Source organism: Lytechinus pictus, chromosome 15, assembly GCF_037042905.1.
Source record: "Lytechinus pictus isolate F3 Inbred chromosome 15, Lp3.0, whole genome shotgun sequence".
Taxonomy (NCBI): Eukaryota; Metazoa; Echinodermata; class Echinoidea; order Temnopleuroida; family Toxopneustidae; genus Lytechinus; species Lytechinus pictus.
The window spans coordinates 7,942,959-7,963,228 of NC_087259.1; the positions used below are offsets into that span (position 1 = coordinate 7,942,959).

The 20,270-nt window shown below is 36.5% G+C and overlaps 1 protein-coding gene across 1 annotated transcript; it reads left to right on the forward strand.

Annotated features, from left to right (window-relative positions):
- The first annotated feature begins 861 nt into the window (after nt 1–861).
- On the forward strand, nt 862–18,590 carry LOC135156798 (golgin subfamily A member 1-like). Its single transcript, XM_064110288.1, has 13 exons — nt 862–1,101; nt 1,974–2,069; nt 3,222–3,413; nt 4,013–4,186; nt 4,918–5,013; nt 6,295–6,384; nt 7,212–7,314; nt 8,099–8,280; nt 8,846–8,938; nt 9,657–9,779; nt 11,696–11,938; nt 12,700–12,786; nt 13,812–18,590. The coding sequence occupies exons 3-13, from the start codon at nt 3,384–3,386 to the stop codon at nt 13,884–13,886; spliced, it is 1,296 nt and encodes a 431-aa protein (XP_063966358.1). The 5' UTR covers nt 862–1,101; nt 1,974–2,069; nt 3,222–3,383; the 3' UTR covers nt 13,887–18,590.
- Nucleotides 18,591–20,270: the final 1,680 nt, after the last annotated feature.

The window sequence follows — 20,270 nt, forward strand, 5'->3', positions numbered from 1 at the left end:
AGTTGCAATTGATTGGATTTGCAACTCTTTGTAAGACGGGGCCTGGGATTTGTTTCTCAAGTGACTGGTGGAACCATCAACCTTCTGCCTTCTCAGATATTCCAATTATAGGAATTGCCATTCCGGACCTCCATACAAGTAGCATACATGTATTGCACATGAAATATACAACAGAACTGTATCTGTACTAGCTTGTACATGTATGTATGTGCTATGTACAGTTGTATCTGTATGGTTGATACAGTAGATTCATGTACATGGCATTTTGGAAATTTTTCGATGCGCAAGTGAGTGTTTCATGAAGAGATTTGTCAGTGATTTTGTCACTGACTAATTCGCTCTTAGCCAATCAGATACAAAGGTTTCCAGTAGCTTTTAACAATAAATTGTCAGTGAAAATACTGACAGAGCTCTTCATCAAACGCTGTCCTGGACCCTGTAACACAAAGGTTAGCGATTAATCGTATGCTTGATTTCTACGATTGATTGTACATTGTAGTCAATGGAATCAATCGTAGAAATATGTTCTACGATCAATGCTAATCTTTGTGTTACGGGCCCTGGACCCCGTAATGCAAAGGTTTGCGACTAATCGCTAAATGAAATGTCCTATCAAGATCATTGTTGCATGCGCATTTTGCTCAGTAGACTGACTAGAAACCAAATAGTGATTAATTAATTAATAAGAATTAGTGATTAATCGCTAACCTTCGTGTTATGGGGCCCTGGTCTACAGTGGTTCCTGTAGCACATGAGAATGACAACTTGTCAGGGCTACATGTAGCAACTTTCTAGAAACCTTGCCAAGAATACCCAATACCTAAAATTAACCCATTCATGTACACTGTGTTGTCTGTAGATGTTTTACAAAATACTTATTTATATAATATTGAAAAATTGTTACATCTTTTTTGCTCTTAATCTATTACCCCTTAATTTCAATCTCTTAATAATCTGACCATTACCTTCCAGGCCAAGAAAGACGTTGCTGATAAAGAATCCGAGCTCGGTCATCTGAGAGAGAAAGTGGTGACCTTAGAACAAAGATTACAGGACAATGACCTGTCGCAAGATGATCATATCAAAGCCATCCAGTCAGAGGTAAAAAAAAAAATCATAATATCATTATTAAGAGATATCTTTTCATTAAAATATGAAATTATTTTTGGCCCTCCACGTAAAAATCTTGCTCTGTTCTGTTCATGGTAACTCCTGAAGGAACTCGGCAGAACAGCATTTTGCTGGTAAACGCCAAGCTGGTATATAACCAATTACCTATAGGAAACATGTAACGTCTAGGTTAATCAGTCATAGTGACTGACCTTATTATAGCTTGTATTCACAAAGGTACATGTAATTTCACGTTTGTAGTTTGAAACCATGGTAGCTGGAAAATGGCAAAGTGACATTATTATATTATGTTTCTATGAAATGGGCCACTAATGTAGTTGTATTGTTGTTGTTTTTTCACATGTGAATTGCCCTTTTGCTGTGGTTTAGGCAATCTGTTCATTATGAAATAATGAAAATAATAACATCATACTTACCCAGGGTAGCCACTTCAGTCTAAAAATTGTTCTGCCATTGGGCCCTACTGAGCATGATAATATTACTACCCCATCTTTAGCTGGGCACTCGCGAGTACAGTGGTGCTCAAAAGTTAGTGAACCCCACCAGAAACTGAACATGCTTAAAGTGTACAAGTTCTTCCATGTTTATGATATTTACTTGTGAAGTAAGGTGATAAAATATTACATTCATTTAAGTTTGTTTCTCTGGGCTTGCCGAACATTAGTGTGTTGTTGTTTACATTTAACACTCGGCATGAAGGAAAGCATTTTGTGGTGGGGTTCACTCACTTTTGAGCACAGCTGTAGATGAACACCTTGCAGAGGGATACAAGTGCTGTGATGGGATTGGAAAACCCTCAAGGAGAAAATTGGTGACTCTGTTCCCTTTTTTACATTTCTCAGAGAGACAACCTTGAACAAAAAGTGGAAGAAACCAGAAAAGAACTTGCAGCTGACAGAACCGAATCCAGCGAAAAAATTAGCAGTCTAGAAAACCAGGTGGGTGATCGTACTTACCATTATCATAGGCTGTTAATTTGCATATTCAGATCAACGTTTCTCTATCCCTTAAATCGTTGAACGCCAAACAGGGTAGCAGCAACCCCCCATCCTTTAATGTCTTTTGGTCTTACGCGGCCTGGGTTTGATCTCCTGACCTCCCGATTGTGAGATGGACACTCTACCAACTGAGCCAACACACCGGTACCTTTAACCACTCGACCATGAACAGTTGACGACAGAACCAAGTTATCTAAAGGCTTTAAAACTTGGCTCTATAGAAATTCTATTCCTCTGCATTGTTTATTTTTTTCCCTGATAACCCAAGGTAGGATTTTTGCAGGGTTTCGAAATCCAATGACCTAGGATCAAAACAAAGTCAATGCGCTTGTGTTGTCATATATGTTTCATCAGCCATTTCATCCTGCATGCTGGAAGAACTGCTGTATGTCATCAGCTGAGAGCTTTTTTTGGTTGAGATTGGCCGACATGCTCTTGATTTGACTGTTACACTGGTACATGTAACTATCAGACAATGACAACATGGCAGTGCTGACAAGCTTCCTGAATTGACGCTGAGGTTACTTAGTGAGAGAGAGAGAGAGAGAGAGACAATGCTCAACATTGCAGCAACTGGCAAACATGTCACAATCCTATGATTGAGAAGTATTAAATGCTAAGGTAGATTGCCAATTTGTCCATTGCAAACTCATCCACTCATCACATGGTCTACCTACATTAGTCTAATGCCATTCCGTCCATTAACATTTTGTCTATCAGCCATGTAGTCCAATAACCATTTGGTCCAATCATCACTTTGTCTAATCACCAGTTCATCTATGACCATTTTGTCTCATAACTAGTTGATCTAATAGTAATACCCATTTTATTTTCATTAATTTTTCCCAATTATCACTTAGTCCAATTAGACCAAATGGTATGTGGACTATTTAATGGCTATTGAACCAACTGGTTATTAGACATAATGGTGAGTGGACGAAATGGCAGTGAGACCATGTGGATAGTGGACGAACTTTTGGTAGGCAAAATGATAGTAGACGAGTTGGTGATTGGTATCAGATCAATTGAAAATAAACCAGTGCTATTTCTCAAGTAGTCCCACACCTTATGTTTTTTTGTTGGATCCTGCAGATCGAGCATCTCAACACAAAGATTTCGGAAGACACGGAGGAGCATCGGAGTAGCTTGAGCAGAGCGGATTCGGCCCAGACTCAACTCAGAAATGAAATCTCTGACTTGAAGAGCAGGTTGGATGCTGCACAGAAGGAGACAGGCTCACTTCAGCGGGAATCGATGGTGAAGGAGGCCCAGCTAAAAGCGCAGGTAAGTTTCTACATTTGCCACCCTTCACCCAGGGAGGGCTCGACAAAGGGCGGAATATGGCAAGGAAAAGTGAAGTCTTGATTGCACGAAATGAAGTTGAAATATCCAGATTTTGACAAACGTTCCTAATGGAAATCAACCTTTGAAGGGAACATTATCTCAAGAAGCTGGTAGTTCTGGAGAGCATTTCATTAACGTTTTTGTCCAACAAGTTGTTGGATCTGACAACTTTTATTGATTTTGATTGGCTGAGAAGCACTGTTACTATGGTAACTTTCAGATAAAACGTCTGACAAGCTCATTTATGAAACGCTCCCCTGATCAGCATAATTTTCTAGATCTGGAATAGCGGGATAATTGGCATCTTGGACTGATGGAAATGAGCCTGAAATATAAAGTGTGGTTATAAGTGCCAGTATGAGCCTGAAATAAGTGTAAGCTATGCATGAATGCTAATCTGCATGCAAACGCTAACGCGTAACCTCATTGATGACTATGCAGTAGTCTTATATATACATGTACATGTACTGCACACAACGAGAAATTTAGTCGTTAACTCTTTGTAAAACCACCCCCCCCCCCTTTTTTTATTCTTGTAGAAAGAAGTGAACGAAGCAGAACTAACAATGGCCAATCAGCAGCTGACAGAGGTTAAGAGACAATTCATGGAATCCAAAAAACAACTCCAGGACAAGGTCGCATCCTTGGAGGCTAAGGTCATCGCCGTGGAAACGGCACGAGATTTCGACAAAAGTGCCTCAGAACACAAACTGGTGAGTTTTTGTGTAAGATGAAACGGAATACTTAATACCTATCACAGCTCGCCGTTATAGCGTCCATTGCCTCTGTCGGTTCTATTATACTTTGTTTCGCTCTTGCGTTCTAGTCATTCATGTGATTTTAATCCGATGAGTGCATGTTGAAAAGCTTCAGTATGTCCGTTTGTAAGGCTACATGTATTTTATGACATAAACTACCATGCAGTTATGTAGATTATGTCCCAGACAACTAACATGTTAATTTTCGGCGCGGTCGACGCCCGATATCTCAGGGGGGCCTGCGACAATAAGAAAAAAAATCCCCCCCCCCCCCCGCCATATGATCTCTCAAAATACCCCGGCCTTGATACGGTTAAAGATCCCCCTGCAAATGAACATACGGAATAGTCATTATGTTTTGAAAATACCTGTATGACATGACTAGATAAGATAATTATTACTCATGCTATTTAAATTACTCGTGCTAAAGCTGGGCTAATAATGATGGTGCATCTCTGAATGGGTATTAGTAATATACATTGTATGAATACTGTATATCAATATTCGAAAATTAGTTATTGTTTGATGGAGCTTGTGCTTAGTGTAATATGTGTCTAATTATTTGATATATATGTATTGGATTTTATTTTATTTCATTATTAAACTAAACCATGAAAGTTCACTGAAATTCATCTGTAATCCGATTTTGTGTGTGTGTTTTATTCACTTTTTTTTTTCCAATGCAGGCAAGATTAGATTCCATAAATGAGGAATTTCTTGAAAAGGAGATTGAGCATGAAAAGCAGGTTTCAATTCTAGAGGAAGAACTGGATAGATTAAAAGTAAGTTGTCATCGTAAGAAAAAATAGATATTCATGAAATTGTGACCAGCGTAGCAACCCCCAAACCAATATTAAATCGCCGAAAATAAATTTTGAGATTTTCATTGAAACTTGATATCCTACATCCTAAGCATTAAAGTGAAATTTAACCTGTCAAATTGATCAACAACAATCCTCGCAAGTACTTGACCGAAAGCAGAAGAAAGTCAACGAGAGCTTCAAAAAATATGGAGAAAACAAGGTTTGAAAATCGGGGTTCACCCAAGCATGAGATGTGCACACTGTGCAATCTAAATGAAACTTCCAAGCAGCCTGCAATAAATAGTGTCAAAACACTCTTGTATCTTGTCTTTAATTTAACTTTACACCTTCAAAGATGAGGAATTACTCCTTCAGATAAGTTGGTTTCTCATTTATGAAGATGAAATTACTATTTCAGCCTATTGACAGAAAACCTTCCCTAGCGATTTATTCCGCACTTTTCGCATTTAATACAGGGAAACTCTCTACAACGCACCTATTCTTTTGAAAATGCAAGTCAAATCACAATGGAGAGCCGAGAGGCTTTTGTCGACAGTTGTTGGACCGGTACAGCATCGAAATCTCTTGACTCTGGACAACGACATATTTGCAATTGTTCGTCCGGTGCAAATCTTCAGATGATCTGCTGTCCCAGTCCACCAGCTTTCGGCAGAAGCCTCTCAGCTCTCCATTGTGATTTTAATTGCATTTTCAAAGGAATCGGTGTGTTGTAGAGAGTTTTCCCCGTAGTAAATGCTAAAACTACCTATTGTTGGTATTGGAGTGGCTGGTCACCGATCATTAGGTTCCCAATAGTCATCATTCTATTGTTTGATGTTTGAAAATTGTATTTTCAGAAGTTCCACTGTTTAATATTGTACTGTGTGTTAGCTGCAAGTATGAACGAATCGCCAGTCTCCTTAATTGATTTATGCATGTGTTCCCCCCCCCCCAGCCTTTCTAACTTCTAGAAAGCTGTAATTAAACGACTATGGTATTGAGTTTTGTGCCTCTAATAACATAGTCGAACCTACATGTAAATTTGACCCCGTCTGTGAATGGGAATTCTGGTTCATGGCTTTTTATTTTTTACCCCATTTTTCCTTAGACAAACCTTTTCTTGTGTGTTCTATTTTTTAGGGGGGAGGGGGCCAGCTATATGCATGAAAATGGAGGTTTATTCTCTTTATGAACACCAGTGTATGATATTCTATTGCCATATTTTCAAGTATTATGTTTTTCATTTTTTTCATAACACAGAAATCCTTATCTTCATCTGAGGCTAAGCTACACCAACTACAGGCTGATTTGGAGAGTGCTAATACAAGGGCCGAAGAATCACAAACAAATGTGAGTCTTTTTTTTGTTGTTGTTAAATTCTGTTTTTATTATAACAAATTAAAGTTAAATTACAAAATTTACAAAGGATTATTGAAAGATTGCAAATCACCCAAACACAAGGTGGTCGGACAAAATAGGAAACTCACAGTTACGGTAATATAATTACCTTAATTTACATTCTGGGTACCCATTGCAACACCTGGGTGGAGAGTGGCAAACTGTGGATTGACACCTTGCCAAACGATGCCAAGTGGAGACAAAGGCACAGTGGGCATTCAAACTCACAACCTTACGATCATGAGTCCAATGCTCTGACCACTTGACCACGTGACCTATAACTACTTCACCGAGATGTGATAATTCTTCACAAATTTACTTTTCAAACATAGGTATTTTCTGTACATAAAATTTATCATACTTGAATTGAATAGCTAGATGATTACAATTGTGGCCAATAAGTCACCAGGGAACGTTCTCTGTGAGAAGCTTAAACAATAATTTGGTTCAAAAAAAGTATTAAAAAAATAAATAAATGCAAAAAAAATAGCTCATCTGAAATGGTAACTCTTTTTTCTTCATACTGTCAAAATTTGTAAAAGTTATAAAATTAAATAAAAGACAAGATACAGGATTTTTGATAAGTATTAATTTTCCGGACTGCTTGGAAGTTTCATATAGATTGCGCAGTGTGCACTTCTCATGCGTGAGCGAACCCCAAACTTCAGACTTCATCCTTAGGATGTGCTTTATCAAGCTCAATTAAAATCTTAAAATTCATGTGAGGCGACTTATTGTTTTTTTTTTTTTTTTTTCAAATTTCTATTGTTTAATTCCAGACCCAAGAAACAGAGAGTTTGATATCAAGACAGAAGGAACAGCTTTCAATACTTCATGCGTCTGTCAAAGAGAAAGAGCAACACATCAAGAAGCATGAATCAGGTATGTCCATTTTGTGTTTATTAAAAAATAAAAATAAATAAATAATGATGCTGTAAATTGGTATGCAGATCTACTAATCTGTCATTTATGTATAAGGTCAATGTGTTCTTGATCATTAATGCATTTACTTTATTGATGAATAAGTAGAAAAGAGAGCCCCCCTGAGCGATTTCTTAACCATAGTCAAGAACATGGTTCAAGTGTTCTAATATTTGTGAAAATTTCATTTTCCATCATCCTGACATGACTTCTCGTTTCTGCTTAATGGTAATTGTCTTTGGATGGATGGAGTATGTTATGGTATGGCCAAATTCACACAGCTGGCTTTAATTTGGTGTTATAAGACCATGATTTATGCAGAATTTTGCCATTAATTACACTTAATTCAGCTCATAATCAAGAAAGAGTCCAATTATGAATGCATGCTCTTAACACAATGTGTTTTATTCAGGCTTCAGCATTAATGAGGCCCTCTTTTTATGTTAATTAGTTATAAATGAGTGGGATATTAATACAGAAACATAAGTCACAATTGTGATAATGCGTACTGTGATAAAATCATGCATCATATGCCTGCTCAAATAAAGCATAATTAGTCAACGGAATGTGCTGATCACACACTGATTCTTAACCACTGATTCCAAACCCAACTTTGAAAGTTTTTGGGCGATGCAATTGAGCAAGCATAGTACCTACGTATGTATCCTTTCAGCAAATGAAAGGATATTCATAAAACACATAAATATGATGTGTTTTTTTTTCTTCTTCTTTTCTTTCAAAACAGAGCATCAATCATTACAGCAAACTAATGAAAGTCTGAAGCAAAGACAAGAGGAGCTGGAGAAATCGCATAAACTTTCACACGAGGAGGCGCAAAAAATTGTCTTTGAGAAAACGGAAACCGTCAGTGTCTTACAGCAATCACTCAATGAGAAAGGAGAGGAATTGGCTCTTATAACACAGAAGGTAATAATGATCATAATAATATGCAACATTTATATAGCGCTTGATACAAAGTTTCTAAGTGCTGCATACTATTACCCCGGCTTTAGCATAGCTACCCTGATCGGGCGCTCGAGCATTCAAGGAATTTCTTCCTCCTGGGTACCCGTTTACTACACCTACTACGTTTACTACTACTACAAACAGGGTCTAAAATAATTTTCAACTTTTAGGGGCTATCTGTTTTTGTTTTGTTTTTTTTCATTTCAAGGGGTACTTTTCATGCAACAAGTATTTATACTGGATAAGCATTTTTCATTGTTCTGATGTATGTGGAAAATTGATTACCTAATTATTCTTGAATTCACAATGTTAAAATGTGACTGAATACTGTAGATGAAGCCGATGCATGGAAGCAATATATGTTCTTTAGTCTAATGAAAAAATTTTCATCACTGATCAGAAGTCTGAGGTTGCTTTGTTTTGAGGTTTACCATGCAACTAAAATATTGAAATAATAAAGAAAGTCTAAACTCAAATCTGAGACAAATTTTCATTATTAATTTGGATATCTGCCTTCATACCATAGCTTCAAGAGCTTGAGGCCAAACTGACAAGGGTAGAAGCCGAAGCTCAGGCGAGGATAGAGGAGACGGAGATGAACGGTCATATAGAGCTGCAGGTAATATTTACATTACCCAGAATCCTTTGAATTAAACATTCAATTTTTGTCTTGCCTGCATAGCAGAAGAAGAATGGTCATTATAGCGCTAGTAAAAGCAGCATCAACATTAAAACAAAAAATCACCATTGATACCTTTTCATTTTAGTGCTTTCTAAATGCTAAGGGCATACTTTATTAATTAACATTTATTGTAATACATAGATTTCAACAGGAAATTTAGCAATGAAAGGGGAAGGGGCTTTAAACAAGTGTTTGCTCTGAACGGATTTAATTACAAGCATTCATGCTATCAAGTTTGAAAGGGTACTCCAGGGTGAAATGCTTTGAGCAGATGGAGTCAAATCAGACCATCAAAACACTGAAAATTTCATCAAAATCGAACAAGAAATAAAAGTTTGAACTTTTGTATTATTTTGGTGGAACAGTTCTACGCATACATGTATCTTTATGAATATGTAATGGGCAAGCTTCATGTTACATAAGAAATCAGGAAAGGGGGGATATTACTGTTTTCACCACACTTATGCCAAATTTTAAAATTCAATAACTTTGTTATATCAGAGTCTGATGATATTGTCAGTGTTTTGATTGGTGCATTTTACTCTTTTTATTTAAATGTATTTACTTTCAGCCCTGAGTACCCCCTTTAAGTAATGTTAAAAATAAATATGTTTGGATATAGGAATTATTTTTTTGTTTTGTTTTTTTGCAATAGAACCAAGAGAGGTTAAAGCAGACGGTGGAGAGTTTGGAGCAGCAGCTGGTCGATAAGAATAAAACGGTCAAGATGCAACAGCAGAGATTATCGGACCTCAAGAAAACATTACAGAGAGAACTAGTAGGTTTGGGTTAAAGATATATTCCAGTTTTGGGAACGATCTCAAAATGACTTTTTACAGAATTTAATATAATGATCACCAAAGTGTCTGTTTGTATGAATAAAAAATATGTGCCAAAGGATTCTGGAAGAAATTGTGTAATTGCTGAGAAATAAGCAAAATAAGCGCGGATTCGGTCACTTCCGTCGGGTCTTTATTCCAGCAATAATAATACACTGTCCCACGTGTGCCTATCTGTGTTGGCGATCTTCAGTGTGATCGTTTTTTAGCTAGATATTATGATTTCACAAAGTTCAGTTTATGTAACTGTACCAGATCTAGATCCACGATGATATATCAATACTTTACCTTAGTTTTACAGACTTTCTCACGAAATCAGTGTTTTACTGCAACTACGTTCATTTAGCTTTAACGCTCTGAAATATTGTGTGAAATGTCATATCACAAGAAATAAAGAAGCTCCCTTTAAAGACTGCAGTGTTAACTGCATGTGGGCGCTTGTGACTAGTAATTACCGCAGCAAATAAGCGACCGATTACCTTTAAAGTCTTGGATGATTCCTATCTGACCTACATTGTATTGGTTTGCAATTGTTATTACAGCATTAGCTGCTGCGAGAGAAGAACATATATTTAGATCCAGAATGAAGTTAAATATTCCCTTTAAGGGCATTGATGAAGTTGGTTTTAACTAGGATATACTGTTTATGTTATGATATTGGTGGTGGTCATGGTAATGATTGCGACAATGATAACGACATTGATGATGATAATGTGGAGTACGATGTCGATTTTTTTTTTTAATGAAATATGATGGAAGTGAGGATAGTATGGCAATAGTGATGATGATTGCAATGAGGATGAAGAACATTGAGAAGGAGAAAGAAAAGGAGAAGGATGAAAACAAGGAGGTGGAAGTAGAAGAAGAATAAGGAGGAAGAGATTGAGAAGGGGGAGAGGAAGAGAAGAGAAGAGGAAGAAGAAGAAGAAGAGGAGGAAGAAGAAAGAGAAGTAGGATGTCGATGTTCTTTAATAAAATATGATGGAAGTGAGGATAGCATGGCAATAGTGGCGATGGTTGCGATGAGAATGAAGAACATTGAGAAGGAGAAAGAAAAGGGAGAAGGATGAAAACAAGGAGGTGGAAGGAGAAGAAGAATAAAGAGGAAGAGATTGGGAAGGGGGAGAGGAAGAAGAAGAAAGAGAAGTAGGATGTCGATGTTCTTTAATGAAATATGATGGAAGTGAGGATAGTATGGCAATAGTGGTGATGGTTGTTATGAAGATGAAAAAAATAAAGAAGGAGAAAGAAAAGGGAGAAGGATGAGAATGAGGTGGGAGGAGAAGAAGAATAAGGAGGAAGAGATTGAGAAGCGGGAGAGGAAGAGAAGAGGAGGAAGAAGAAGATAGTGGAGTAGGATGTCGATGTTCTTTAATGAAATATGATGGAAGTAAGGATAGTATGGCAATAGTGGTGATGATTGCAATGAGAATGAAGAAAGTTGAGAAGTAGAAAGAAAAGGGAGGAGAATGAGAATGAGGTGGGAGGAGAAGAAGAATAAGGAGAAAGAGATTGAGAAGAGGGAGAGGAAGAGAAGAGGAAGAAGAAGAAGAGTAGGATGTCGATGTTCTTCAATGAAGTATGATGGAAGTGAGGATAGTCTGACAATAGTGATGATGATTGCGATAAGGATGGAGAACATTGAGAAGGATAAAGAAAAGGGAGAAGGATGAGAACAGGGAGGTGGGAGGAGAAGGAGGAAGAGTTTGAGAAGGGAAGAGGAAGAGAGGATGAATGAGGAGAAGAGGATAAAGAAGGAGTAGGAACATAATCATTTTTATGCAAATACATATTCATATCAAGTTTTCAATGTATTTTTCACCTCCCCCCTCCATTCTCGTCATCCCATGAGCAGAAAGTGCAAACCATCGCCGGCTACGAGTCACCTGAGGAAGCTCTCCGTGGCAACGACACCCAGGTCGACAAGAACAAGCTCTCCATCCCCGCGAACAACTTCCACGGCAGCAATAGCAACCTGACGCAATCAACAGTATTAACCGATCAAGATGGGGGCCTATCAAGGTCCGACTTCAGAGAGATCAACTTCCAATACCTCAGACATGTTGTCTTTACATTTATGAGCTCCACGGATTATGAGGTGACTGCACTTTTAAGGGGTTAATTGACCTATTTTGATTTTGTTAGACCGGTTGAGATTATCAATTTTGTGGAATCACAAACTCTTCTTTGAAGATGGTACATTATCCATATTGATATATTTTGTTTGCTTCAGGTCCACATAGTCCTTTACATTTGAGTGCTTTGAGTATTTAGGAAGTTTTCTAAGTAAATATCTGACGACCTCTATGGAAATCCTTCTTATGATTGAAAATTAAAATAACTTGTCCATCCCTTTTAACTCAAATAAAATGATACATGCTTAGAAATTTTTAGAGCATGAGTCATTCATGGATAAAGTGAAGTAAAAATGAAGAAAAATTAGAGTATTAGAAGCAATATAGATAGCTTTGATATTCTTCTACGTTCAATTGCATGTAAAACTGAAAAAAATGTGAGTATTAGAGAAAATACAGATAGCTTTGATGTTCTACATTCAGTCACATGTAAACCTGAAGAAAAAATAGACTTATTAGAGGCAAAACAAATTGTTTTTATGTTCTTCTAAATTCAATCACATATTTGGTTATTCTTTGTGCGTGTGTGTTTTTTTTGGGTATTTGTCTATTCTTGCTGTCTAGTAGAGATGTGACACTCTTCTATGGGGAAAGCAACAAAACTTCCTCTTTGCTTGCAACGGGTTGAAAGAAAAGTTTGATTTAAGCAGTTCTTAAATGCCCAAAGCTATGTTCCTCTGAAATTTGTCAATTATTTCTTCATTAATGCATTGTGTAATTGCAGGCCAAGCAATTGTTGAAGGCCGTTTCTACCGTCCTGGAGCTGACGCCAAAGGAAGAAAGCATGATCAGAAAAACATTAGATTGGAAGGTAAGTGGTGGAAGTATACTCTGAAAGAACAAACAAAAAATATATGGGACAAGGGAAAATGAGCCCCCCCCCCCTCCCCTGAAAAATCATAATAAATTTGTAAAAATTGATAAATGAAAATAGATGAATAAATTGGTAAATGAAAAGAGAAACATATAAACAAATTAATGAATAAATAAAGGGAGGGAGGGAGGAAAGAATAAATCTTAATATGAAAAAAAAAATTAGATAGCTGTTGTATACATCTCAGATTGGTTCAATACTAAATGCAATAGAAATGAAGAGAAATGACCCAATATTAAAACAAAAAATTAGATACATGTAGCTGTCGTATACATCTCAGATTTGGTCAATACTAAATGCAATCAAAATAAAGAGAAATTACCCAATATTAACCTCGAGTCGTACAAATTGAAAATATGACAAGATTCAATCAAGTAAAAATTGATCCCAAATTTCCTAAGTTTTTCAACACTTTATGTGTTACTGTACAGAGACAGTGAGGGGGGTTCAAAGACTTACCTTTTACCCACCCCCACCCCCTTATATCTTAAAGGTTTACCTACAAGTTTGTCTTACACTACGGCTCGCGTGAAAACTTCTGAAATTGACACTGTGCTTTTAATATACATGTATACAGGAAAGCAAATTGAGCCCATATCAACTCAAAGGTAATGTCCAAAGTACAGGTGCAGGTCTATGGTGCAGTGACACACTGTCACAACATAATGCTCTTGTGACATTTGCTCCTGTCTTAATATCTCAGAGGGCATAAGGTTAGACTTAGGATTGTAATAAGAGTTTCTTGTTCAGAATAATATAAAGATAAGGATTAGCATTTATTTAGTATTGGAGGTGAGGTTTTCGGTTTGGCTGAACGCGCAGATTTTCCATCGGAGCAGTTGTCACCGGAGCAAATGTCATGGAACTATGGTGCTTCATCAATGCCAGACACCCTTCATAAATGACCAAACTGTGATATTATTAATACTTCATTGCTTTTTTTTTTCTTATTTTCACAACAGACATCATGGTTTGGGCCGAAACCGGCGATGAAGAAACTAGTCCAGGTCGCCACACCAGGGTCGGGGATGCGATGATGACGACGACGACGGGTCCAGTCCGGGGCCACACTGCGGCCTACGTGTACTTCCAATTCTTGCCTTAGCGTATTCACCAAGGTGCAGTTCGGTGTAGTCTAGATGATGTAGATCTGGTCCATACGGCAAAAGTGTAATGTTACAGAGATCAGGGGAGAGATTCACGACAGGACATTATATCCGATGGTTACCTTGGTACCATTGCTTCTCAGCCAATCAAAATCAAGGAAAGTCATCAGATCTGACAACTTGTCTGACAAAAATCTTGATGAAATACTCCCCAGACCTTGCCATCAGTGCAGAAATGAGTAGATGACAAACAGTCCATGATAGTCACTTGGTCAAGCTAACCGAAAGATTATAGTGTTAATGGACCTCTATGAAGATCAATCCTTGATATTCAAAGTGATTTCATCTCATCAATGCAGAAATAAATGATCAAGGAACATTTACTCGATGTAAACCTTGTCTTCAGGAAGGATTTAATTACAGATGGCCTTTTCATAAGATCAACACTTTCCATACTCATCAGTGCAATCAACAGTCGAGATCTGGGTCCCATAACACAAAGGTTAGCAATGATTGTAGAACATTCTACGATTGATTGCATTGACTACAATGCACAATCAATCGTGGAAATCAAGCGTACGGTTAATCGCTAACCTTTGTGTTACGGGACCCTGAGGAGGGCAAACAAGCCCCCCTCCCTCAGGCTGTGCAAATTCAAAATAGCCTGGGCTACTGAGGGCTACAGTAAATTGGAGTGAAAAACCTGGCATAGTTGTGGTGTCAACTCTTGAGGGTTTCCATGGCAAAGAAGAAGATTGTAGAGGTTTCACGGTACACTGTATTCTTTCGTGGGCAAGTGTTGGTCCTGAAAAGGACCGCCCAAACTCGACGTTTCAACAAGTGTGTTCTTGTCGTCTTCAGGATAAGGTGGTCCTTTCAGGACCAGCATATGCCCATGAGAGAGGAATCACATAACCCCTAGACTCATATCTCTTCACTGGTTACCTGTTGTACAGCGCATAACTTTTAAATTGCTCCTACGTGTTTTCCATTCATTACACGGAACTGCACCACAATACAACTCTTCCTTGATTACTCCTAACAATCCCTCTCGCAACCTTAGGTCTGCTTGTTCATCCTTACTTGCTGTACCACAATCTCATAATTCATGGGGGGATCGATCATTTCATGCTGGGCCATTCCTATGGAATAAACTTCCAAAAGAAATCCACAATGTTTCTTGTCTCACCACTTTCAAAAGTTCTCTGAAAACCTGGTTATTCACACAAGCTTTTAGGTAATTCTTATTTTCCATCCTCTTTTTAGTACATGTAGGTTTTCTATATTCCTTCTTTTCTTTTTCTTTAGTGCGCCATGAGCATCTTTTTATGATGGATACCGGGGCATTACAAATGTTCATATTGTTTTTATTATCATTAATACATGTGTACCGTGAAACCGCTACACTGTTATGGTGTCGAATCATCACGTTTGGAGATGTAGTGGAACTTAGTCATTACACCATACAATCATATATTGTCTGTTTTTAGAGCTAGAAGGGAGTAACTCTGTGATAGACAGATTGGTAAAGTCCTTTTGCCTCCAAACAGTTGCTTATGAAATACTTAAAAGCTGCAATCCTCCCCTTGCATGTAATAGCCATTGAAGATGTGCAACGCCAGTCACATCAACAGAAAAATGTCTAGAAATGCCTTCAGTGAATGCTTCTGTCAATTATGTCTTGGGAAGTTTCAAGATGTAGGTGACTGCTCCAAGATGCCATTATGATAATCTAATCCAAATAGTCAATCGATATAGCACCCTTCCTTTTCCTTACAAAGTGCTACACACACACTATTCCATGTTTGGGCCACTATATCAATAGCTCAACACCTCAGATAAAGGGCTTGCATGAACTCGCTTGATAGATTGGCGATGATAACATATGATATAATGAAATTAAAAAGATTAATGCTTTCTTGAAAATTTTGACATTAGATACCGGTCTACTATGTGTAAGTGCCAATCTTGAAACTCCAATATTGAAAAAATGTTCTCTTCTGTAGATGTTTACTACTACATTTGACAAAAAGAAATTGAAAATGCAATGTAATAGAACAACTGAATTTGCTGAATAGGTTTTAAAAGAAATTATATAAAATTAATTTAATCATTCCTGCCTCCAAGATTATTGAGGACATTCGAATCTTATTAAGCTAGACCAAATAGATTTAATGTTAATGCATTCTTGATAAGATCGCATGAAGTAGATCTGCACAATTTCTATGTTTTGTCAATTATTCATATGATTATATCATCGTACAATTATTTAAAGTGATATGTTTCCGTCAACTTCAACAATGCTTCCAAATTGGTTTATAGTAGTAAACTTGTGTACTATTCAATTCATAAAACACCCAGTTTGACAATTTGATACTTGCCAAAAAAAATTCGTTCATGAATATTCATGCAATCCAAGCATAAAATGCTTTCAAGTACTTGTAACAGTTAATGTAATACTACATATCGTATATAACATTGGAAAGTCTTTTCTTCTGTGGAATTTGCAATTCTGTACGAATATGTAATATACAATGTTAAAAATTATTGTATAAACTGCAGCAGTTTACAGGCAACTGGCCTTACATTAAATTGATGCATTTTTAAAATTCTCTAAAGCTGGCACAATATCTTAATCAAAAACTGAAAAGATAATACTTTTACTGCAATGTCTGGTTGCGAGTCTGTATTAAACTGAATATTCCTTCAGTGTATATCAAATTTTCTTAATTAATGCTCTTAAATTTTGAATATTTGAAGGTTGCCTTTTCCAATCTCCTGATATATTCTCATTACCTAAAATATTATTTTATAATTAAGTGTAAAAGTCTTATTTTTATATTTTTCATTATGGATGATATAAAAAAACTATGATTTTGAAGGTTGATTCATAAACTGCTTTGTGTTGAAACCTCACTCTTGTTGAACAAAACCCTTCATTGTTCCTTGTTTAATTTTGGGATTTCCATGATTAACTTAATGTGTCATTGATCTTATGTATAAAAATTGAACAACATTATTCAATATTTCTGTTTCAATTCGAAATATTGATTATTTGTAATGGGTTATGTGCAAATATGATCTCTGAAACTTCTACATCATTAAATATAGGAATTATAATAGTTTCATTTATAAAGTAAAAGTGAGTCATAAGAGAGCATACTATATATTTAAAATGAAGTGTATTCAAGCTTATTTAATAAGTGAAATCATAATGATAAAAAAATATATATTTCATTATTTGCAGAGGGCTAATGGGAATTTTGTGATTATTGATGATTTTGTAGTGAAAGAGTAGAGAATTACATGTAGGGCATGAGTTCAACCCCAAATTGTCAGATATATTTCATTTTGCATTTCCAATTCAAGGGCATTCACAGGATAATCATTTGCTGTACACCCCTATTACTATGATTATATGATATTCATCATGAACAGAATGTGAAATCCATCAAATGTCACCAAACTCTTTTTCCCAAGAACTTATCTGTTTCTTTACCTCAAATTGTGTTATCTGTATCCAGTGTTAATTTCATATTATTTGTTTAGTCTCTTTTTAGGTTTTCAAGCAAATTGTGCAGTTGAGGGTACCATATCGTCGGCGGTCATCCGAACCGTCGTATAACACATACGACGGTGCAAACCCATTTCAGAGAAAATCGACTTCAAAGTTTACTAAAATTTTCACACTTAGTTCTCCAGCCTTACAACATATTCATTGCTAGAAAAATACATGGTTGGAAATACCAAGACAATTGCTTGACAATGGTATCCTTATTTTTACACAAAACCAAGGATCAGAGAAAATATGGCAACAGAGCTACATGCTTGTAATTTCGGTTTGAGCGGTTTAGATTTCTCCCGTACAAAAACGCCATAGGGAATACCACAACCCTGACCGCGATTTTGATGCGCGCGGCCAGTCAAAACGTATCGCTTTTCACGTGCAAAGTCAATGCAGTGCAGATGGCCGATACGACAGTTTGGCTGACCGTGCGCATTGAAATCGCGGTCAGTCAAAATGTCGTATCACTCTGCTTCTGTACACATTTCCAATGGGATTTGCGCATTTTATGAAAAATTTGTACGGCATCGCCATAAAATCCCCTTATATCTCATAAATTAATATAAATTGCTGCCTAGAATTTTTTTTTTTTTTTTTTTTGGACCAAAATTGACTGATACGACGGTTCAGATGAACGCTGATGATATTATACACCCCTTTTAGAGTTGTAATGTCCTCTTTTTCATAATTCACAAGATATCTGCCATTTTATTTATTTTCTGTATGTGATACAGACCAATCACTGTGAAAGCATGTCCTACGACATGTTTTCTGACTGTCATTTTTGATAAATTATGTTATTTTTTAATGAAATATGTAACTATATTTTGGCAGATATATATTACAGTGTATTTCATAAGTTTGATTCATTGTACCTCAGAGTATTACATTTAGTGCATTGTTTATGTATTGCTTTTGAAATGTCTATTATGTAATCTGTTTTGTATAATTTTTCTTTTCTTTTTTTATCATTCTAACATTTCAGCACTTCTTTTATGTCATTTTGCTCCCATATATTAATTTCATTTATTCCACATTAAAAATCATACAGAAAAATTACAAAAATTCACAGAAATACAAACAAAAAATGTGGGATATGAAAATCATTCCATTTGTTTGGCAAAATTTTGCTGAAAAGCAAGAAAAATAGGTCATTGCTATAAAGAATGACATAATTTTTGCCCAAAGATATTGACAAGAGAAAAAGGGGAGGGGCTATCACCAATCTAAGGAGAGCCAGGTTAGATTGTTGGTTTTTTTTTTTTGCAATGGTCATTACATCTGCGAATCATTGGAATCATTACATGGATCCAGGACTTACAAGGGTATAAGCCTGTTCACGGTTGTAAACTGCGCACGAGCAGAAAAAGGTCATTGGAGACAACCATGAAGGTGGCTTTCAAATTCACTGACATTGGCATTTGTGATTTGATGATTATTCATGTATTCCTTTCAAAATATTTATCACATCCAAGCTGAAGAGTAATAAATAGAGCCTTCATAATCACTGGTATTTGACAGTAGCCTAAACAATAGTCAAATGTGCCAAAGGCAGACAATAAAACAGATTTCCAAACTTTATCCCTGATGTACTATTCTAGTCACCTGGGGTGGTATTCTGAAAATTGTCTTAACTTTTCTCTTAACTTTTCTTGTAAGTCAGCAAGATAACAGCGCGCTAAAATTCTCTTAAATTAGTATTCTGAAAATTGTCTTATCTCTGTAAGGGCGTCCCCTATTTTATCTCTGACACGCCCAATATTCTGTCATCAACCAATTATTAAGCTTGTTATATGCTTAGGTCAACCAATAGAAGCGTCTCTTCTGAAAAATAATGAAGCGCATTGTTGTTATGAGGCGTAATTTCCTTGCGCCTCCGACGCTTATGCTTGTGCGCTTCTGTGCTAAAAATACACGTGGCTCTTTTCAAAGATTATTTTCTCTCGAAAGATTCATCGTCTCGAACACCAATTTTTAATTTCTGAAAAGTCTACCAATCCGTCGTTATAATGTCTTTGGAATGTCTCCTTTTGTAAAATATGATGTTCTTGCGGGATTCAGCAAGAAATAATTTTTGCGGACGGTCAAATATCGCATGCAACAATAAGTTACAATAGCCCCCCACCTCTTGTAAATTTCATTGTATTTTCCAAGGAAGTTAAGAGAACGCAAAGATAAGAGAATTTTCAGAATACCTTGTAACTCGAGATTTTATCTTGCGCACAGACATAATGTGCGCCGATTATATATTTACGCATCATTATATCTCTGACATCATACGCGCTCAGTGAAAGTTACAAGAAAAGTTAAGACAATTTTCGGAATACGGATTTTATTGTAACTCTTAAGATACAAGAATATTTCTCTTAAGACAATTTTCAGAATACGGCCCCTGGTCTATACAATGCCTTTTGTTCTCAGAATTTGAATACTCTACCGGTAAAGCTTACGCAACATCTACATTTGAAAATGATAGTGCTTATCCTAATGAAAAATCACAAAGGTCATTGGAGAAAAGTTGATCATGAGCTAACCATGAACTGGCTTATCTGTGTGTATTTGTGTATTGCATGTAATCTATCTAGTCTGATGATTTGCGGGTTTCACCATTTTATGCTGCCTTCTGCTATCTGGGAAGTTCACCCTGACAAAAAGTTTATTGTAAAATAGCAGAAAAAATAATTTGAAATATTGCCGAAGGTTTGAGAAAAGCCGTCAAAGAACAAAAAAGTTATTAGAATTTTAATTAT